Source organism: Labrus mixtus, chromosome 18 (assembly GCF_963584025.1).
Source record: "Labrus mixtus chromosome 18, fLabMix1.1, whole genome shotgun sequence".
Lineage (NCBI taxonomy): Eukaryota > Metazoa > Chordata > Actinopteri > Labriformes > Labridae > Labrus > Labrus mixtus.
In genome coordinates, this window is record NC_083629.1 from 22,425,612 (window position 1) to 22,449,386 (window position 23,775).

Sequence of the window (23,775 nt, forward strand, 5' to 3'; positions counted from 1 at the left end):
TGTGAGTGTGTGCATTTTGTTAAAATCACCATCTGCACAGGGGAGCCAGCTGTGAGGGACTGCAGCTGGGGTTGGAGGTTTGGGACAATGTGGTAGGCAGACCTGGGATCAAGAGGAGGTCCAGGGGGAGGATGTGAGCCGGGGGGGATCAGGAGAGGAAGTAAGAGAGAGAGGCAGAACTCGAGGGTGTCATGATGAGAGAGTGCACAGTGCTCCAAAGACCAAAACCCATTTTCAATTTCTGAAATCTGCAACCATCTCTAAAAGTGTCAACAAAAACTGTAGCACGGAGGTTTGAGAGGAGGGAAAAATCTTTGGATGGGGGCTTGTCAAAGCCCTGTGTGTGGGAGCTTCACAGATAAAGCTTGCTATTGCTTAAAATTAGAATAAAAGGAAAAAAATGTATTTATCAAGAAGTATATCTAAGCATCAGAATGAGCCTGTTCAGTAAGTGTCAAAGACAGCCGGGAGCTTGGGACTGGAGGGTAAAGGGAGCAGAATTCACCATGGTGTCATAGGTGTCCATAGATCGGTGCCCTTGGAGAACGTCTAAGTGCAGAATTTTGTGGTATACCCCTGTGGACATACCAATAACATAACCAGTTTTCTATTGATTCACAAGTCTCTTCAGAAATAAAAGCTCCTCTAGTGATTCTCCACTTTGTCAAAAAAAAATACTTTTTTTGCAATCGCCTCTTACCACAGCACGGGTGGAAGACCCGCAGGCTAAACAACCATCATCAACTTCATGTGGTGTTTCGTCTGCTATGAATAATGGCTGAGGGCGGCAGGCGGTGTAGCAGTTCAAGATCCGCAGACAAGCTCGCTCTGCTGGATGCCTCCATTCCGACAGTCCCTCCATTCCTGCAGTCTCACCAGCAGCATGGCAGTGGCGCAGCTCATCAGGCTTCCACCCAGCAGTCATTCGACAATTCTCTCCCTCCAGGGAGGCTGCCCGTACAGGCCTTGATGGTTCGCCAGTGTTGTTTGTTGGAAGCCCTTTCCTTCCACCTCTACTCCTCCTCCTTCACGTCTCTCTTTTTTTCTAGTGAGGATGCCTGGTGCTTTTTCCACTTCTCTAATCTAAACTCCCTCCTTCTCTCTTCTCTCTCCTCTCAGAGAAAGCCCAGGGGGGCCTGTTCATATTCTCCCCTCTTATTGTGTTTCATCTTTTTCCTTATGACACAGAACTATCCCCCCAGAGTATCCAGCGTTCAGCCAGGGAGCTGGAGAAAACGCATGGTTAACCCCATTTTATTCTGTCTATTCAAAGGTTCCCCGACAAAGCTCTACTGCTCAGAGCAGATAAGAAATCATTCACATAAAGTAGAAGAGAAGGTATAGTACACATAAACAGAAGAAGAAAGGAGGGTCATTCAATCCAAAAGTGTGGCACCGGCAGAGGAGCAGTACATTCTAAAGCAATATGTTGCACAATATTGTGCTACAGAAGAAAACAATGGAGGACCTTGCTTATTCTATGAAACAGCTGTTGAAAAATTGCGATGGTGCAATACTTGGCTGGCCAAAGTGTCTTCATATGTGTAAATATAAGCTTTCTAGTTTCTGTATTCTGTATCTTGAAGAGATAAGAACATATTCCTGTAGATATGAGACAGAAAAGCCCTGATTGTTACATAGGCCAGTACTATAATGCCCCCCATATTGCTGGTCTGCATGCAACCTGTACAATAATTTACTGTTAAATAAATGATAACTTTGTCCAGAGCAGCCCTCAGCTCTCAATTGACTCCAAAGCAAAATGATATAGCCCTGCCATGTAATAGCTGTCAAAAGCAGGGGTTATCAACCATAAGGTATGACACACAAAAATGTAAATTTTGAGAAAGGGAGGGGGGTCTAGAGAAATAAGGCTCCTCTCCATTTCTGTTTCCGCAATGACCTCATCTCTCCCACCACTCCTTTGCTCTTGCTTTATTTCATTCTGTGTATCAAGCGCACACTCCCTCTGCGTTTCTCAAGCACATGCTCCCTCATCCTCGGTCACCCTAACCACCTCATTTCTCCAGCCCTCCCTCCTCTCCAACTCTCACTCTGTGCGTAATTCAATCATCCCAAGGAGATGGATATCCGTCCCCTAGGAGCGCTTACGCTCTCCATTTCCTAAAGCGCTTGATCAGATTAATTGATTGTCCCCCCCACTCATCTCTGCACCCCCTCTGCCGACCGAGGCCGGTGTGGTGGCGGAGGGTGTACAGAAATCAGGTTTGCATTGATATTTTTATAAAATGCCTTTTGCTACTGCCCCCAGACGGACCCCGTAAAAGGACATGAGGGAATAGATAAAGTACATGAGCACAGGAAAGGTGGGGGTGGGGGCAACATAGAAGGTTGGCAGCCTGCAGACACAGACAGTCAGGATTCATAAAGAGGACAAAACAACAACCTGGAGCATGCAGGAGACAAAAAGCCGAACATGAGATCAAGAGACAAGATAAAGCAGATAGACGATCAATGAAATGAAATAAACAAGAATGTTTTAGGAGGCAAATAGAACATGTGTGGTGTCTGTGCTTGAATGCCGTTATGTTTGGCAGCAAGCCTGCAGAGCACAGTAGAGGGTAGAGATGGGAGAGTCAAACCTCGCCCCACAGGGACCGCAGGAAGACCTCAACTCATCCATTATAACTGAGAGCCAAGCGGCTGCCATGTCTCCTGATTGCCGAGTCCCTGCGGAGTCGCCATCTCTGTCTTTCCACCTCTCTCTTTCAGTCTCTCCCTCTCTCTATCCCTCTCTTTCCCACTGTATCTATCTCTCTCTTTTTGGCACTGGGGATCGTAGTAGATCACAGTGCTGTTCCAGGCCTTTGGCTTCCACGTTATAGCAGGGGCCAAATACATACACAAACATACACACTCATGTACACTCACACACACAAGCACACAAACACACAGCAGTGTAAACACACACAGACAGGGATAGGAACTCGGTCGTCTCTCTCTTATCTATCTGCCGCACATTTTCCCCATACGTGTAAAGCTTTTACCTGAGCGCGCCATTACAGCTGAGGCTTTTACCTCTGGAGAGCCAAATTACCTTTCAGATACAACCTTCCCTTTTTCAACTTGCCCTTGACATTTAGTTCACTTGCATTTTCCCTTGTACATATAGACTCAAATAAATACTAGAAAACCACACATACACAGGAACACACACACATTAGCAAGGTTTCAAGGCTTATACTTCACTGTGATATAGACCTCTCACATTTGCTGCAAAATCTTCTTATGATTCTACTGTTACTTAAAAATGACTGTATCCTTTGAAAGAGAAAACACACACAGCTTTAGTAGGATCTTGCATGCTCTAACCACAGAGGGTTACTCTCTTAAACTACATCATTTAACAGTAGGTAAGGCTTGCTTCATCATCACTTGTGCATCCAAAGAAAGGATATTTCAAACCAGATATATGGTTAGAGCTGCACAAAAAGGTAGATAATTAGAAATTGATGATTTTTGCTTCGCCATTAATCATCTAGTTTTTCCAAAACCCCATTATGCAATATTTATGATATCAACATTGATTTCAATTACTGTTTGTTAAGTGAAAATTGTAGATGTCTGAGGGTACCTCTGCTGAGCATCAGCATCATAGTCTGCAGATATATGCAAGTCATAGGCAAGGCTGCCAACACATGCCAAATGTACACTGTCTCACCAGCATTTTTATTGAGTAGCTCTGATAGAAAGTGTTTGGTGAGCCAAAAAGTTATATATATATATTTCAGTAGTTTGTGTGCTCAACTGAAACGAAAGCAATGCTGGCCTTGTATCTCACAGGGAGACTGTAAGGCCAAAACTCAAAAACTCATTTTGACTTGCATTTATTCAATGTGTAAAATGTTGGGAAGGTTTAGTGGAGACATTTCCACAAGTATTAGATTAGCTGATATAGCGTTTCAAGCGCATTGTTACTTTTATATCGTAAATTAAGTTATTGGATCATGGAAGGTGCAACAGAGCATAGTTTCAACATTCAATCAGACCTATTTGTCTATCATATGATGGCACTGGTTGTTTGCTGCTGCAGAGAGGCAAACATGTACAGACTGCATCTCTGCAGAAGGTAAGCTGAACTCCTGACCTGAATACACACACTCATCAATGCGGACAGTCAAAGGGGACACAAATAGAGTAAACACACACACACACACACACATACAATCTTGGTATGCTTGAGTACTCAGTCCACAAACTAAATCAACACACCATTTATTTTTTCTGTCTGGAAGATTCTTTCTTTCTACTTTCCTCAGACTTTTTATTTGCTAGGGGGCTGAGCTCTCAGACTGGGATTGATCCTGAGCTGCCGTCTTGAACCTGTGCCCTAAGGGCAGCTCAGTGCAAACACGCAGCAGCACCTCTCCACTTATTCCCATCATGGTTACACTCTCTGTTTCGCTAAACCCACAAAACTGATGCACACGTAAGGTGCACAACATCTCTATCTGGACTGCTTTGATGAACATTGAGTTGATAGAGATGCAGTACTGCCGCTGCTAGATGCATAAAGGGCATGCCCCCGGACCCCCCAAACTGGCTACTTCTCCCTACATGGCTGGCTACAACAGATCTTGTGGAAAGCCCTGGGAAGATGCATGGCTTGGAGGCACAGATATTTTGGATTTAACTGGTTTGGTTATGCAATTTTACTGTATAGGCTGGTTGTTGATTGATTATATTTTTTTAAATGTCAGTAATTGATTTTAAAGGTTATACTTTTATCATATTCAATAAAGTGTATTTTCCTAAATCTTGAGTCACCTTGTATGTAAGCTAGACAGACATTTCCACTGCTCATTACTGTGCACAAATGTACTACTGTATGTACTTCAGGCCTCAAGAGCCCTTCTGGTGCCGGCAAACACATATAAACCTTAGACAGGGCAAGCTTTGCAGAAGCACGAAAGAAAAAAAAAGGCGATTAAAACATTGCTCCACTTCACCTCCGCTGCTACAACTCCATCCTAGAGGAAACACTGAGATGTATTTAAAGGAAAAACTAATTGTGTAATCCCCTATCCCCTATGACATAGATAAATAGGCCACAACCAAAAAAGGAGACCACAATCACTAGCCCAGTCAAATTTGAAAAACTGAATGGGCTGAATAATAACCCTTCCTGTTTAAAGAGAGGGGCTATAAAAATTACTAGCATGTGTATCAATATTGAGGGTGGGGGTTGGGGGGGATCAATAAGCATAACAACGTCATAAAACTATGACAGCAACAATTTCATACACCACATCCCATTTCCTCTGTGCTTTTTCAGGGGCACCGCACAAAAGAAAATCCATTATTTTTTGCAAAAGCAAAGATTCATTTGAACATTTTACATAAATAATTCATGCACAAGAGAGCTTTTACAGTGTTTTCACCTGAAGACAGACAGCTAACTAGTGAGAAGGCTCACTCACCATCCAATTCTTCCTTCCATCCCTCTTTGAAGTAGCGAAGAAGGGAGGGAAGGGCTATAATTTGCTTGATTCATTTATCATTGCTTACTATGAATACATGTCATTAGGAGTGGATGCTGCTCTGCAGTTGTGAAGTTAGGGAATAGCTGGCAGCATAGTGAGAGCTGAAATAAAGCAACATGGTGATTAGAAGAATTCATGCATCCCACACATACACACACTGTGCCAGTCGGGAGCTTAATGGCTCTGTGGAGACTTGCATGTGGGAACACACTCACAAACAGTACAAATAAATGTATAATTACTCCTTGTGTTTCTCCGTCATTGGGCCTGAGTTCCCAATTTGTGATTGATGGGTTGTGTGATTGGCGCTGTGAGAAAGGTGGAGCCCTCAAGTGAGCTAATCTACACTGCCTCCTACAGGATAACAGCTCACATTGAACCTATGACTATGTGAGACACTGTCATCACCTCCAGCTCTGTCGATTATGATGACGGTGTATGTTGTTTGCATTGGACATATCAGGGTTTAAAATCAAACCACTAAAACACTTGACAGCAAATGATTACAAGCATTTGTGTACAAGGCCTACTGTATTTCAGAATTCAGTTACTGTATATGAAACATTCTTAGGTGTTAAGAGATATTTATATCGTGGCCTGATTGATGTTTTTTTATTTGTACTCTTTAATAGGACCCCTGATTGCTTTTCACTAGGTCTCAGTTGTTATCGAGAGTGTTCTGCCAAATCCCAATTCAGATATCCAAAGTTCCCCTATGGCAAATTTGGCAGACCTTTTAATTGTTACTAGGATGTGACAGTCCATACACATCACTCAATGTCTACTGAGACAGAGGGGAGCTTCCCTACCTTCCATGCAATTCGGTTTCCCTTAGTGTCATGCTCAAGTGCCATCGGAAACTCTCCACGCTCGTAGAACTTGCGAAAGGTGGTTGGTTTAGAGGGGCGCGTCTGAAAAGCCCCTGCAGGCGGTGGGCCCACCACCTGGTCAGACAGAGAAAGGGGAAAATAAAAATGAGGTGAAAGCAGCCAAACCGAGAAATAAACCGAATGAGACATACACAGCAAGGAAGAGTGTTGTTTTATGAAATCAGAATTGACTGTGTTTGCTCCTACAAGAATAGAATCACTCCCACAGCATATCCTAAGTAATTCAGGGAGACACATGTGCCTGCTCCTCTGCTTCTCTAAGGATGAAAAAACACAGATAGTGTGCATGTGTGTGGTGTGTGTGTGTGTGTGTGTGTGTGTGTGTGTGTGTGTGTGTGTGTGTGTGTGTGTGTGTGTGTGTGTGTGTTAGTGTATGTGTGTGCGTGTGTGATGGCCCTGTAGCCAGAGGCACTGCTAGAGGCATTGTTAGGATCATCTTTTCTCTGCCTCTGTATTGGATATGTGCTATTACTGTGCCACTGACAGTCAACGGGGCTCCTTCCACATCAACCACTTTTGTAATATTGGCCATTGGTGGTGGTAGCAACACAACAGATGTGTTTAAATGCAGCACATGTAAGTGGAAAGTAGACAGGGAGGGATTTTAAGGCAAAGTGTTTTGTATTTATTTTACTCCCACTCTGTTATAAACATGTTGAAATATAGTACACATATTATGTGATAAAAAAAATTGTTATACTTTACTCACAAATATGCACAAAGAAATAGTGTTCAAGTGGAAGCCACTAGTGTACTTTAGGAGTTTGGATTTATTTGATTGAGAACATTAGAGCTTTCCAGCAGCATGATGTAGAGGACGAATGACAGAATGTTGTGGCCAATCTTTTCCCTGTCTGTGTCCCTTGTGTGCATCCCCTGCCATCTGTGTGGCGCTACCACATGACTGGCAGATGTGTTGCTGTCATTAATCCTCAGATTACCACCCATTGAGAAACAGAATTTTGCCACAGCAGCCCACAGGCAGAGCAGAGTGGGACTGGGGAAGTGTTATCTTTGGCAGGACTGACTAAGATTGGTGAGATTTTAAAGGGTTTCAGTTCATTACCATGAAGCTACTTAGTATTTTATGTTGCATCATTCCTAAATGTTGCCTGTTTGTTGCATAATTCAAAAACAAAATATGGATAAGAAACATAGGACCACAGATGCAGTTTTTCAAAACACCCACTAAGAAATGATGTAACATGGAACAAAGTTGATATTACTCGTGTGACTCGGTGCTGGCGCCAGCATTACTGGGCTCAAGAGAAACAAGATTAGAGCAGGAATATTATAGAGGACTCTGAGCAACGACTGCATTCAAACAGCTCTAATGCACCGTGGGATTGCAGTGCAGTCAATTCAACTGAATCCGTTTGGAGCACTTGTTTACAATGCAAGGGAATACTGAATAATATTATGCTGAATTAATAGGCACAGTGTTGTATACCTGCAGGAGAAGGACTACCTTAACAAAATGTCCGTGACTAACAACCCATGTAAATCACAAGAAGAGCCATTTTTCAGTGTTGCCTACTGTAGTACCCTTAAAAGAAATCCATCACAACAAATTATACATGTATTCAGGCTATTGGCTTTTTTCTCTCCTTTTATTTTGAGTATAATTTTAGTAGCAATAGTGTGTCTAATCCTGTAAAGCAATAAAAAAAAAATCTTTATTAACTCCTCCAAAAGCCTTGCACAAAGTGCACTCATGAAAAGAGCGATTGCTCCAAATTGTACTCATGTTAGATTTTAACCAGTTAGTCAATAATTGCTTGAATTGTTTTTAATCAGCATTGTCATAAATAGCTTAGTGTCTGCTTGCCTCATTAGAATACTGTCTTGTCACATCAGGCGCAGAGTGTAGGTTATTACAAGGAAGCAATGCTTTTTGTTGTTTTATTCAGAGTGTGAAATAATACATCACTATTATATGTTTGTCTTCCTCCCTTTCTGTCTGTCTCCGTTCATCCCTTTCACGGCAGGAGTTATTTTGCAGTCATGGCTGCGGAAGCAGGGAGAGGTAGAGTTTGCAAGATCAGTGCGGCTCCTGCCTGCAGGAGTGACAAAGTCCTTACATTCAGGGAGCTACGGTGGACGGTGGTTGAGCCATGCTGCAACAGGGGAGGCTAAAAATAGCATAGACTGGGCAGCAAGGAGAGACTGAACCCAGACTGCATTGACTGGCTGAGCAGCTTTTATGGGCAGGAATGATGACGCTGCAGTCACTTCCATGGCCTGCGTTCATGGCTGAGGTGTTGCAGGCTTCACAGCTATTTTCTTGTATTCACTTCAACTATAATCACTGGCAGGGAATACGCACTAACAGCCAGAACAGAACATACACTATGGCACTTCCTTATAGATCTGTACACACAACGCCACAGAAGCCTTTTCCTCTGTAGGCTGCCACTTCCTAGCACCTTTAGGAAAATATTTTTAGTTGTTGGTAGATTATCACCTATGGCTTTCTGATGCCGTGCCAATTATCTGCATGCTCCTGTTTTGCCAGGAAATTTGGGTCTTAAACTTCTAAAGCAAGCAGATAGAAAATACTATCACTGAATTCCAAGGTAAAAGATGTAGCCACCAACCTAGTTTGTCTTAAAGCAGCACATAAGCTACAGTTTGTTTCCCCTTTTCTATCCTTGTGAGAAGCCATAGGAAGTTATGTACACAGTGCATAGCCAGCATTTCATATAAAAGGAAGCACACAGTATCCATGTTGTGAGCAATAATGTCCAAGTTGTACCTTGTATGGGTGAGCACACATTTGTGATAACTCAATTTTGACTACTGCCAGCATATCAAGTCATTTTTTGCTCTCCATGTCTCCCAGACACATTTAACATCCATCTTTTTATGTGAACTCCGTCTTCCCAACCGCCTGTATTTGTTGGTGTGAGTAGCCGCAAAGCTTGAAGTGTTAAAGGATGTGGTAACAACAACCCCATGCAACACAGCATACCCTTGTGTAATCTAAAAATCCTTCATAATCTAAAACACTGGCATAAATACGAACACAGACATTGAAAAAGGAGCCTATAACATAGACCTATGTTACAGATAACATCCCCCACCTCAGTGGAGGCCATAAAGCAAGCCTGTGAGGCGACAGACTACAGAACAGAGATAGAGGTGGTGTAAGGCAATAAAGGGAGGAAGAGTCAGTTTTGTGTGCCCCTGGTGCACACATCAGGGAGTCATAACAAGGCAGTACTGGTCAGATGAGCTCCAGGCTGTCATTTCTCTCCTTCGCCTTCACTCTGCCTCCAGATCTGTTTTCCCTCTAATGCTGTTGTCCACTCCAACTAGCTCCAGCGTAAACCTGGCTGCTGCTGCAGAACCACAGAGGCAATAACACACACCAAAACATGCACCCAAGCACGCGCACACACACACTCGCTAAAACCACACATGCTGAGCTCCCCATGGGCCAGCCCCAGCAGAGGTGATTGAGCACCTGCAGGGCGTCACGTCCCTGTCATTTATAAAGGTGTCGCCCCTAGAAACAGAGATGCTCCCTCTAACCTTATTAGTATGGCACTTCCATGCGCTCATACCTGATTTTGACACACAGAGTGGGCGGGGAGGAAAAAGAAAAAAAAGTCAATAAGATGGGAGACCAAGGTGCAGGTAAAGGTGGAGTCTGAGTTAGGGAGATGTGAGGAAGCTGGAAAAATAAAATAAAACTACATAAAACAGGAAGAGGAAATCAAGAGATGGCGAATGGGGTCGGGTTATGGAGAAATAATGGATATGACAGGAAGAGGGAGAAGAGGAGACAAGAGGTGTGGCTCATCAATTCTGAGGGTGAGTTCAGCATGGCGGTGCTGCTGCAGCGTGTAGGTGATCCATCACTGGGCCTCCAGCTCCAGTGCTCTCTCACATCTCTGTGCCTCTATACCAGCCCTCCACAACTCCTCTGAATAGATCTGATAGATGTCTTGTGAAGGGCTGTCAATTTAGCGCCAACCCTGCATTTCTATCACTCCGGCACGTTCTCATATTAGACCCTTGTTAATGTTCTATTTCATTTACAGCCTATTAACCTGATGTCTTGTGCCTGTAATGGCAAAAATGTGTTTTGTTTCATTGTATTGTAAGGCAACCAGGGTGCTACTGCACAACGGTGCATTGCATCACCAGTTTACTGAGGCAGCAGAGGGGGGAAAGGCAACAGCTCCCTTGCTTGCGCTCTCACTATTTCTGCATTTCACTCCTGTTCTCGGTTGAGAGGTTATTGAAATCTAGCTCCGTACAGAAGGCCGCCACTCCTGAGGGAGTGAGCAGGGTTGGTGAGTCACAGAGGATGGAATAGACGGGCCGAGGCTCTCCTGATAAGGTCAGCTTGCACATCGCTGCCACAGGCAACAAAATTAGTTCTCTTTATTTACAGGGCATTTTCCACCATGGCTCAGCCGTGCTGCCTGCAAGCCAGCCATCAGGGACTCACAGCTGAACAGGAGATGTATGTTTTATTCTCAAACTGAATTTAAATGAACAAGAAGCAGACAAAATAATGGAAGTATTTAAGCTGTTAGGAAATCTCTACTTTATAGTCAAATAATCATTCAACAGGATATTTTTGTTTACTCATTCCCTCTGCAGGGCAAAACCCAGACTGGTGGGAGCCTGATTCCTTTCAGAAACATAAATCTGCAATATTTGCGCAGCACTCCATTAATTTCTCATGACCAAACAGTATGAAGTGCAATCAGTCTGCAAGTGAGTTTCATTATGTGCAGAAATTAGCCCTGTTGTGAGAGACAAGGTCGGATGAGAACAAATGAGAGCTCTCTCTGGACTGGGGAATAAAACAGACTGATGAAAGGTAACAGGATCTTTTGTTCAAAGCTCACAGGTCCATAGAGGTGTGCTTTACAGTTGTCACTGTGTCAGAGGCTTTTGCATCAACCATACTGTGCACACCCTCACAAGGGCAGGGATATTTGTAATGAAAAATGATGACACCACTAGGCAAAGACAACACACACAACTCTTGTCACTACAAAGACACATGGTTGAAACAGGTGACAGCCACCAACTATTGAACCATGCACAAGAGAGATAAGTTTAAAGGAGAGCTTCAAAAAGATGCTTCAAGCATTGAAGCGCGCCCCGCTGTTTTCTGTCTACTCTAGTTTAACCCTATTATTTAAAAGAACAGCACAGACACAGAGCAATGGTAACGTGATGTGAGAAAATAATTTGAGGTAGGAGTGTGAGGGGAGGAAGGTGAGAGAACGAGGCTCTGTGTGAGCAAGTAAAAGAGAGAGCAAGACAGAGAGATGGTGAGAGAGTATTTTCTATCTTCTCTGTGTGGCCCAGTTATCAGCCATAGGCAGCAGCAAGGCAGCCTTTTGCCTACAGAGCCCTATTGGCTGATTCATATCACCAAACCAGAGTTGAGATGAAGGCTGAAGCCTGTTTGGGAAACTCAGAATATAGTAGCCCAACTACTTGTTAAGTGAACAGGAAACCACACACACTGAGCTCATGAGGCTAAACTCATTGGCTCAGTACCTACACAAAAGCATGTGAAGAATACTCAAGTGAATTGATATTTCTGAAAAAAGGAAGTAGAAAGTACCACACAGGCCTTTTGTCTTTTTTTTGTCTGTTGTCTTTTAATGGATAGACTTGTGATTCCTGAATTAATGAATTTGGCACAAGTGTAATATCTGAAGATTCAATGTTTTTTTCAGAACAGAACCACAACAAACGTATATGTGCAGCAACACGTCTGGCCATCTTTTAATTTTGTTTAATTAGTTTTATAAATATGCCTACAAGTGTGTCTGAGCTTGTGTGTCAGCAAAGAGAACAAAGCATGCTTCACTTCCAAACGCACTGGTCCAACGCTTTGTCTTTATGGCCTCAATCAGTGACGACACCTTAAGGTATTAAAACACTGCGATGGGCCATGAAATTAATGAGACACAGAAGGAAAACTACATCCCTGACCTGCTGCAGTTGCCATTTCAGCTACAGATGAAGACAGATTTAACTGTCCTTTCAGTTTTATTCATCAAATAAGTAGCGTCTTGTCAATAAACATTCTAGTAACTGCATTTAATTTATGGTGCACTGAAAACCAACTCGTTTAATATTAATGTTCCTGAAGTAAGTAACATCACTTTTTGTTTTAGAGTGGTTCTGGATTGCTGGCCACATCTTAGAATAGCTGCATGACTCATCCAAAAGTTGCAGCTTGTTTTGCAGGTATGGAGACAGGCAGCTAAGCAGATAAGAAAGTAGTCACTGAAATATACAGCTAGGAAGGAGGGAGGCTGATATGGGAAGGCAGACTGGAAACAGGAGAAGATGAGAAGATGGACAGATGGACAGGGGAGCTGGTGAATATAGCAGCGTGACCGAAAAGAATTCAGTGAGGAAGCATCACTGGAAGCTGTGGAAGATTTGATGTGGCGGCAATCGGCCCGCAGGGGGAGGAACAGGAGACGGACACACCCAGAGCAACAGGAGGCCATCGATTTCACCACGGAGCCACAGTCAGACATCCGAAAAGATGAGAGGAGAGAGGAGGTCAGACTGCAGCCACACACACACACATGCACAAGCACACACAAACACACAGACACACACACACACACACACACACACACACACACGTGTCAAAGGTAGCCCGGCACTGACAGATCCCTGAGGAGTGGAGGGAGGCATTGGAAGATAAGCAGGCTGCACGTGGAAAGAGATACAGGTTCTACCTCTGATACAGGAATATTGTTTAACAGTGAAGAACATTATCTAGGTGATTAGTATGTATTGCAAAATGAACCTCAGGCTCTCGGTCTTATCACACACCCAGTGTGACTTTCCATTCCTGGAAATCAGTCTTGCTCCCCGTAAGGCCGTCTGTTAAAAAATGATACTGGAGGTTTACTTACAGAGACACCATGCAGAGACCAAAGCCTGGCCTGGTCTGAAATGTGACCTTTACATGAATTAAACAGGGGGAACACACACTAAAGGCTACAGCTCTGCTAGTATAGACACATGGTCTTCTGAACTCACTTGCACACACACAGGTACACTGCCTATCTATCTATTTGATTTACTTCCTTGAATGTAACATTAAACGATTCTTAATCCAAAGTTTGTTTTTTCCACAGACAAACAATTGAATGGTTCTTACAGGTAAACAGAGAGTGGAATATGTGGACCAGAGGTCTGTTTTTGAAACCCTATTGCAAGTATAATGCTCTGAATGATAGTCCATCTTTCAGATAACAACTGGAGACAAAGAACAAAAACACCTTCACTCCCATGTTGCCTTGAAAACAGACACCTCAAATCTCACACTGTGCTGGCCTCAGCAGCTCTCAGACAGAGAGACGACACCTTGAACTAAGCTACCGGGAGGTTCTCACACAAACACACACACATGCACACTGTCAAGCAAATAAACAGAAGAAAGAGAGCAAAAAGACATGGTCAAAAAAATTATGGCCGGCCATTGCTGGCTCGGATCCAAAGGGCAAAATCTGTATTAGTCATACAGTGTCTTCTTAAATTATATCACAACAGTGCTTCAATAAAAAAGCCTTTTTACAATCGCCCTTCCTTACGTCATGTTATGTGCCTTTGGTCTTATCATCAAACACCAATTATACAGATTAGAGTTATGGCAAAAGTTTTTGAAAAACAGATGATATCCAAGAAATTATTAAAAAAAGGTGTACTGTTCACTGTTTGGGCCAGAGATAAAAAATGACCTCTAAGTTCAGGCATGGCAGCCAAATCCAAATTTTAATTTTCCATCATAAAATTTAAGAGGTGTGCTACGTCATCGTCTCCCGCTTGAATCATATTCTTTTTTTCATTTTCTTTCCCCTCTACTCGCTCTAATATCCTCTAATAAAACTCCACCATCGACAACTCTCCTTGGCTTGAATTTTTATATCTTTTTGCGGCCCATCTCAGAGGAATGTTGTCAAGGTAATGTGATGATGACCCTAACACCCCTCATTAAATCACTCAGTATCTGAGCATCATCTTAATTGCTAAAATGTTAATGTAAAAATACTGACAAGAAAGACGACCTTACAAAAAAAAAGTGGCCGGGAGTTTTCTTTCATCTGTCTTAGCTAAAGGTCTCAGTCACTATCTTTTACATAAGCACTCACATCAGCATCCGTGTCACAACCTTATTCAGGCAGTACAGACAGGCAGTACAAACAAAGTCAGTTAGATTCAACAACACTAAAGAGATGGGTGTCAAAGTGACAGATGGAAAGTTGAGCATCTGTCACTGTGCTGAACCGTTTGGCTGAAATCAAAGGGAGATGAGGGCCTTCAAAGGACAGGCAAAGCCGTGTCTGAGGCCAGACATGCTCTGGTGTACTCCGCAGATAAGGGCCAAGAGGTTATATTGCTTTTCTTCCCTCTCTCCCTTTGTTCTTCTCTGTCTTAAGGGAGTGGGAGGGTGAGCCAGAAAAAAGACAGAAGAAAGCAAGGGAGACAGAGAGAGAGAGAGACAGTGAGTCACGAACAGGTTTGCCCGTCTCCCTCTGCCACAGCACGGCGTGTTGGTCAAACACTTGTTAGTAGAATTTTCTCTCAGCATGTCGGGGGTAATGCACAGACGTGGTGGGGCACAGGGTTGCCAGGCCATGATGTGAACATTTTTGACGGTATATGAGAACTTTTCCCTTCCAGCCTTTCCCTTGCCCTGCCTTCTTCAGCTTGCTGCAGCAGAGCTGTTGCCTCCAGCGTACCCTCGACCAGGGGCACTTTGACTCAGCTGGATGCGAGGCATGAGCTAAATAGCAGAGTAATCCCCAGTGGAGTTTTGAAGGAAACGTACACAGTACTTCATATCTCAAAGGGTTTGCAGGTTTACTTTCTTGGCACTGGGTGAAGAACACCACAGCCCTGAAGCACCATCTGGAAAGCTTACTGCTGTGCGTTTTAAACTGAATTCAGAGAGCAAGGCAAGAAGGTGGCACCGCTGCACTTATACTCTAACCTCCCATTCCTCTTCTTTTTAGAGAGAATATTCCCCTAATAAGTGTTCTAGCAGAAACAGATTTTCTATTGTAACATACTGGTTTTCTAACATTTATAACAAGGAAGCAGTTGCCATGTTTCATTAATGCACAGAGCATTTTATCATAGTCCTTGAGGAATAGCAGACTTACAGCCCATTTTGGTCTCTATACCCTGGTCAGCAAAATTCAAAAGGTCAGGTACCAGGCGGTGTTGTTGCGCTGATGGTTATTTTAGAAGATTTTCAAAGTGGGGGGTAGTGAAACAAAGGCCACTGTTTAGCCATTACTGGACTGAAATAACATTGTTTGTCAGATACATTGATTTTCTGCTACTGGTTCCTATTATGTTGATGTAGGCAGTATGTGAGCTGCCAGGTATGACCCTGTAGAAAAGTACTTGCCTAACACAGACAAAATAAAACAGCACTAAAGTGGCTTCTCTCCTCTAACAAGGTCAGTGTAATGGGTAATAATATAGGATAATGTGGTAATGAAAGACTAATGTCCTGTCTGTTTAATACTCTCTCATTTAGGTTCAAATTCAGTTGACATCTATGTCCGGAGTATACACATCAGGGTAGTCAATTGTTACCAATAGTCCAAATTTTTGAAATTTTTCAATACCACATTCTTTAAAACAATAATATCCATTATTTTTTATTTCGATAGTATCAAAAAATACAACTGTTAGAAAAAAACAAACAGATATACAGTCATATTTTCAACCCACAGCTGCCACGAGGGAAAGAGAGAGAGAGCGAGAGAGAGAGAGAGAGAGAGAGAGAGAGAACAACAGTAGTGGATCGACATTGAGATTAAGTAGAGAGAGAGAGAGAGAGAGAGAGAGAGAGAGAGAGAGACAGAGATGTAATTTTAACTGTTATATTCACCAGTTGGCAAATACAAATGTTTTATCCTTTTAGAATCTCATAAAGATGCACAGATTATGTAAGGGTCTGTTGTTGACATATAGAGAGCAGAGGAGAGAGACAGCAATGTCAATTGGTGACAGGTCCCTCTGTTTTTGATTGTGGAGCCATGCACTATACTGCTGCTAGAATACAAAAAAATACAATAAATCACTGAGAGCTTGAAAGTTAGTAGTGCCCTGATTAGTATTTCATAAAATTATCACTTTACTGTCAAACTGTCATCATCGCTGTAACAGCTGGATTACACAACATTAGCTGGCATGCATTTTAAGCAAATTGTTTTATGGTAATTCATAATCATTTACTAGATACTTGGCATGTAATGTACAAAATAACCCATGTTCACCTGTGTTTATGTGTGTATCTTCATGTCTAACATCCACTTACTGCCTCATATTCATCCATGCTTTAAATATGAGTGAGACTAAGTGAAAACAAGCCCATCCTTTAGCCAACGCCCTGCATCACTGCTTTTGATACGAGAAGGACATTGCTCATAGAAGGGGCATAGGTCTAGATGTCCTCTACATTGGTTATCACATGACATCGGGCTAATTAACTTGAGAGCAAAAAATAGCGGGCCTGCAAGGAGCAATAAACAATCTCCATTAAAAGCCATCTAATTAGAATGCAAGCTACAAGGGCTTGAAGGAGAACATAACAAACACAGAGGCCAGTGTAATTGTCCACCAGGCTTAGAAAGCATAATAGAGACAATCAGTCGAGCACTTCCTATAAGGTCATAAAGGAATGCCATGGAGGTACTTGTCCATATCTGACTGTCACTGACGTTTCCAGTTATTTCCTCAACCACAGAAGAGGTCACAGTGATTTTAGCAGTCATGCACCTAAGATAGCATGCCATCAATATGGACAAAATCTAGCTGTTGATATCAGGTAAAAGGAGCATGGAGCACAAACCTTTCAATCTAAACAAAACACAAAATTAAGCATAGCTGACCGAAGAAAAGACTTGAATAAACAACCTTTTAAAGCTAAAATCAGTTCACTTTAGTGTATACTTTGAAGTTAGAACATCTCTTAAAAATATACAATTATAAAATACATCAACATATTATTTAACAGTTAGAAAAATGTTGTTCTATGTGGGTCAGCCTTTCCACTGCCTTAAAAATAAAGAGCAATGCAGCCAAAGTGAATCAAGTCAAAAGTTAGGGGAGAAACTACAAGATATCCAAGTCAGCCAACTCTCCTTTCACTCAAAGCTTCAGGCTCCGTGGTTGATCGATAGTAATGGAAATGCCAGAAGGCCACCGGAGCCCATTGCCAATTTAACCTGTTTTACCATGACTCAATTCCTCCTCATATACCCCAGCTGCTTACAGGGATGCACTACAGGCTTCTGCTGCTGATAAGATGACCGTGCAGGGAAGGCAAGATGGATGAAAAATAGTTTTAACACGTGCTAGGGTTGTGTCTGCAAGCACTACTGTTTCAGAAAACACATGTGAGGCAGTTCAAGTGAGGCAGGAAAGCAGACAGGTAAAGGAATCTAACAGCAATTCATTTACTTGCAAAGGTATGCTTCACACACCTCATATACACAAAACACCGCAGCTGGATTCATTGGCAATTTATGTACCACACTGGGAACATTATGAGCTCCTGTGTCAGGTAAATGTGTTTCAGGCGATGAAGAAGAGTGATTTTGACTGTGAGTGAAAATGATAAACAGACAGATTCATCTCCATAACATTTTTCAAGCATTCAGGATGGGTCAACAACTGTTTGCTTTTTGTATGTCTGACAACAGGCTTATTTCTATCTCAAATTAGTGCCTTTTTGTCCCAGCTGTGAACATGTTCTGTTTGTTAGAATCATTCCAGCCTGCAGTGTTAACAGGATAGGTGGATAGAGGAATGGATTTAATCATCTTAAATCAAGCTTTAACTAATAAACTTAAGATCATTTAAAAAAAACATTGTACTCAATGCAATCCAAACTCAATTAGAGTGTGTTGTATGTTATTTTAACCAGGTTTATACAATGCAATTTAAAGTGAGATTACAATTGATCAGGTTGCAATTAAATTCTAAACTCATTCAAAGCCTAATCAAGTATCAACTCTAAATTGTCACTTGTTAAATTGTTGTTTTGTCTTCATGCTTTACGATAGCATTCAGTGATCATGGCATTAAAAGCAAATGGCAGAGACAATCTTAACAAAAGATGGTTCTAAAGGCACTAACGGCAACTCAATTTAAGTATTAAAGTGCTTCTTCGGTCTCTTCTATCTCAATATTTGGTTATAATTGTTATTTATTATTACCATGATTATATTCTGATTTAGTTTACGTTTCATTTTACAGCCCAGTAATTGACTAGTGAGTTCTTGTTTCTCAGTGTAAAACATTTTCCTCTTTAGGAACCTGCCTGGTTGATTGAAGATCGTGCAGAAAAGGATAAAGACAGGCTAGAGAGAAAGAGAGGAAGATAAAGATGGAGGGAGACATCATCGGGGGGGCTGGGACATCTGCTCAGGTATAATGATGATGCTGTGGGGGAGGAAAGGAATACAATATGGAGGTCACGTTTACATCGAGCCTCCATCTGTCCCCCGGGGTTAGTGGGGTGAGCCAGGAATGGCGATTGGGCTGGGGGGGAAAGGGTTGGTTGGCAGGTTGTATATTTGGCGGGGTGTGTGTGTTGGGGGGGGGGGGGGGGGGGGGGGGGGGGGGCATATTCACCAGCTGAATTTTTTTTATCCCAGAAGCCAAGCTAGCAGTAAATGAGGTGTGCTTGTTAATAAAGCAGTCCAACGTCTTAGCAATCAGCAGACCCTCCCCACACCAGCACTGAAGTTGGGATCAGGTGTAGTTTGTATTGATTTGCCCTCTCAGGTGAACTTTGAGATACAGCGTCTTAAAGAGGATCATGTCTAGTGTGTAAGTTCTGCTGTGTATGTTGTGAAGAAGAGGTAGGACACAGGAGAGTGTAGAAAAATGTAAGAACTTTCATCTAGGCTTCATGTCTTTATGAGCATTTCCTCAATTTAAAAAAAAGCGGGGGGGGGGGGGGGGGGTCATACAACTTTAAACTATTTGTTGAAGTGTAAAAGCAGCACACAGAAAGAGGATTTCTTTACTGGATTTGATATGGCAAACATCCAACAAACATTATACTACAAAAATCGATAACAGGGCATGATGATGATCTAAGGTCATAAATTCTACATCTCTAAGAGTCTATAAATCACCTTATCTTCACGACCCATTCAAACTAAGCTCAATAGTTATTGAACAACTGTTTTTACTTATTGAGAGGTGGTTAAACGGAGAGCAGAATAAGCTAGCCTGAATCCACTGAATAGCCCCCAAAACCTTTTATTTGTTTAAAGACTCTGCTGGTGTTGTGCAGGAGAAGGATTTCTCCACTGGCTGGAATAAAATAGTTAACATAAGTTATAAAGGTAAAGTCTAAATAGCTGGATCATTTGCTAAATTATTCATCATCATCATCATCATCATCATCATCATCATCATTCTCCACAACATGCAGTTTCTGATCTCTCCCCAAACCCCTGTTATAGGCCGGAAAGAGCCTCTGACACATAAAGCAACAGCTTTGTTCCTTAACTGTCTGAAACAGAAGGTGACGACCTCCCACCATGTAATGTGCATCCTTTTTTTTTCACATGCTTGGGGATGAATCATTGGAAAAAGGGTGAAGTTTCAGGGGCCAGTGCTATTGATTCAATTTCTATGACCACAAATACTTTAAGGCATAATAAGCCTATGCTTCAAGTCCCCATACCCTTTCAAGGCTTGAAATGGCCTTGTCGTTACCTACAAATCACAGCTCTCCGCAAAGCTGCCCTCTCTGGAGCGATATGTCAGTGACCACAGGGGAGGAAAAAAAACACAAGGCAACAGACACGAGCAAGCCTCAGAAAAATGTAATGTTTTTTTTCTGAGGATTAAGCCAGTGCTATGGTGGTGTGTGAGCATCATTCATGTTTTCAGACATAGCAGATCGTCGGGGGAGATGGTGAATATTAAAGGGCTCTGCCGGAGCCTCCCCTGTGAAGGCTCTTGTCAGGAGATTTGTTTATGACCTTCAAAAAAAAGGGAAGGAAGTCAATGATAGCGAAGACTGCCTCTTTTGCATCTCAAAGCGGTCTCTTCCATAGAAAAAACAGAGCTGCAGCATCCCATGCTCAAGTATTTACTGTTGTCATCAGAAGTGTGAAGCTCTTCCACTTCTATTTAACACATAGTCTCTTTTGTGCAGTGTGAACACAATAAGGCAACAACTGTCTGCAAAAAAAAACTTGGCTCAGAGAAGAAGAAGATTTAACTCAATGCCTGACCAAAAAGAAAAAAAAACATTTTGCCAAGTGCAACTATAGGAAATGAATTATCATATGCGATATATTATTATAATGTTATGTCACCTCTCCCCATTTCCAACTTAAAAAAAAACAATCAGCTTGGTGTTGACGAAAAAATATTGGGAATGGTTGCCTGAGTAACAAGGTGAGAAAAGTGTAAAAATAGGAGAACGTAGTATATGAGGCATCTCTGCATTCCTTAGATTATTATAAAGCCCTGATTTAACAGAACAAAACTCTCCTCACACGAACTGAACTTCAACTGAACTTGTGAATGAGTCAGCATCACACAGCACAATATCAACAGTAGAGAGTGACTTTAATTAACACAGTTTTTAGTGTTAACAAATTGTGATGTTCCTTTTACATAAATGTGACCTCACACAAACACCAATTACTTCTCTTTTATGCATGCTATAAAAAAAAGGGATGTCTGTGTAAATGTGTAACTGGAGGGTTTTGTTTTTTTCAGCAGTCTACAGTCTATCATCTGCTTCCCTTGCCTACAACATCTTCAACAGCACAGCATGTGGCTACAGATTCATCTATCATAGGCCTTTGATGGAAGAGGGTCAGCAGAGGGAAAAGCCAGCTTTATGCTTCGTATCCCATTTTTATGAGATTTAGCCATGGACCAGACACAAAATGTTTGAACTTGTCTTGATCTAATACATTAAAATATAGGAGACCTTCCCCTAATATAAATAGATATATAGTACTTATCCATTTTAGGTGACGCTAAAGCTAAAGAGTGTGACTCTTTCTTTCAGACTCTTTAGATTTTTGAGGTCAGAATTAGTTAGAAAATCGATTTTCAATTCAAACCGATTTGCGATTCAAAACACATTACCTATTTGTAACAAAGGGGTGCTTATTTCAGGTTCTACTCCTTCTGTGCACTAAGAAGCTGCAAATTATTATTTATTTGTTTTACTTTATGCAGACGTTGCAGCCATAAATTACTGTCGCTAATAGCAAGCTAATGTTAGCAGCATGGCTGACGGGCCAGAATCGACACACCTCTTGTTGCATCAGTGTACCAAGGAAGGTCGGGTGCAATTTGACTTAAAAAAGATGACTTAATATAAAAAATTAGTTTTTAGAAATCTATTTTTGGACGCTTTGAATCAATTTAGAATTGTAGAAATTAATAATTGGGATCGATTTTTTCACACACCCCTACTAAAGCTAGTTTTACCAACCAATACAGTTTATCAATGAAGACAAATGTCTTCTGCGATACAAACCTATTATACTTTCCTGATCCATCTTCATTTGCAGTAAATGAGAAAAGACCCGACAAAAACTGTCTCAAGAAATTAATCAACTCTTTCCACACAGTTTATAGACATGTCTATGATTGGGGCTGCTCTACAAGGAAACTCTGCTAAGGGAGGCTTTGTAGTTGTTGTTTTTATAGCATCAGCCAAGGAGCACAAGTACAAAAACAAATCCACAACAGTTTTTTTAGGACACATACAAGCTTGCGGCTAGAAAAAATAAATAGACAAGTCTAAGTTTGAAAGAATAAGGGCTGTGTTAGACTTCAACTACCCAACAATCATGGTAGTCTATTAAACATTTCCCTTTTATGTTAATTTGGTAACTCCAAGATGTTACAAAAATAAAAAATCATTAGCATTTTTCCTAGCATATGGCCTTTGAATAGTGTCTAATCATTGCAGTATAGCTTTGGAGTGGGTTCTAAAAGTGTCTTTTTTAGCCTATTAAAGATATTGGATGTCATTTTGGAGTTCTAAAATGCCAAGACCAAAATAATTACAAACAGTGACAGCAACACAGGAAAGGCTAAATAATAGTTAGAGAACAATGTTATGTTCATTCTTTCCCCTTTTTATTTTTAACAGTTTCCTCATCTGATCTAGGCCTATGTAGGCTATTTGATTTGTGAAGAATTTGCTCTGCACCAAGACCAGACAGATGATTGTTGAGCATCTTCAGAGAAAAGATAAAGAAAGACAGAGTAAAGCAGCATGTGGGAGTCTAGGTTGACAGAGTTCAAGTAACACAACTCAACTTTATCGCTGCCTCTTCGATGCAACTCATGTCTGTTTCCATGATTAGAAAGTACAGTTAGTTAGTAAAGCTGTTCAAAGTGTTGACGCAGGTATAGGTAAACAGTATGCTACTGTACGTCGTTTTGAGCTACCTGCTATACATTACACAAAGTATTTTCAGCTGTCACCTGTTATTTCGGTCGACACTCGGAACACCTTTACCTAGCTCAAACGCTGCTAAAGCTAACTTTAACCTAACGTAAGCTAACGTTAACGTTTACAGCGTAAGATAACTTTACTCACCACGGAGTTCTTCATAGTAGACTTCACGGTGAAGCCTTGTGTTCTTTGCTCCTTCTTGTGTCTCAACATATCCACAGGTGTCTTGAAAAAGAATTAAGTGAAGCAGAAATGTTGATTTGTGTGGCGCAAGAGCTGTTCGTAGTTTTTATTTTTCTCCCTGCTGTGGTTGCTAGGCAACGTCAGAGACGCTCAGGTCTGGTTGCTGCGGAGACGCGTGTTTCCTTGTTGCCATAGAAATTCTATGGCACTTTTGAAAATATGCAGAGCAAAGTGTCGTGCTGTAGAGGACCCCCCTCTTTGTATTATTACTTTTTATTTGACCTTATCAAAATTTCTCACAAAGCCAAAACAAATGTTAAAGAGATAGTTATGTGACAGCAAAAATTGCTGTATTTGAGATATTAGAGTAGCCTACATGATGATTATGTCATCGTATTTTTTTAAATTGTTGAAAGGACAAAATAGCATTAATTTGAACTGATGTCTGTGTGTCATTATTATTTAATTGCAAATTATTACTTTTCATTATTACAATTGTATTATTTGTTATTATATGCTTTGGGAATATATTTTACACATTCATGCCAATAAAGCTATTTGAATTGAATTGAATGTAGTCCTGGTGATCATTTTATTTGTTTTCTTTTTTGTGTGAAATTTATTTTAGGCGGTGTCTACGCATTGTGATTTACTGTTTAATAATTATTTAATGTAATCTTACCAGATAGACCTATAATTGCTTTGTTTGCAAATGTATGCA

General features: G+C 41.5%; 1 protein-coding gene across 1 annotated transcript in view; it reads right to left on the bottom strand.

The window, feature by feature from the left end:
* pacrg (PARK2 co-regulated) overlaps positions 1 to 23,548 on the bottom strand; it is a 126,690-nt gene extending 103,142 nt beyond the window's left edge. Inside the window, exons 1-2 of the mRNA XM_061063365.1 lie at positions 23,016 to 23,548; positions 6,314 to 6,448 (exon numbers count right to left, since the gene is read on the bottom strand). Of these exons, the coding sequence (XP_060919348.1) occupies positions 6,314 to 6,448; positions 23,016 to 23,084 (204 nt within the window). The 5' untranslated portion in view covers positions 23,085 to 23,548. The remainder of the gene's footprint in view (positions 1 to 6,313; positions 6,449 to 23,015) is intronic.
* Between the last annotated feature and the right edge of the window lie 227 nt (positions 23,549 to 23,775).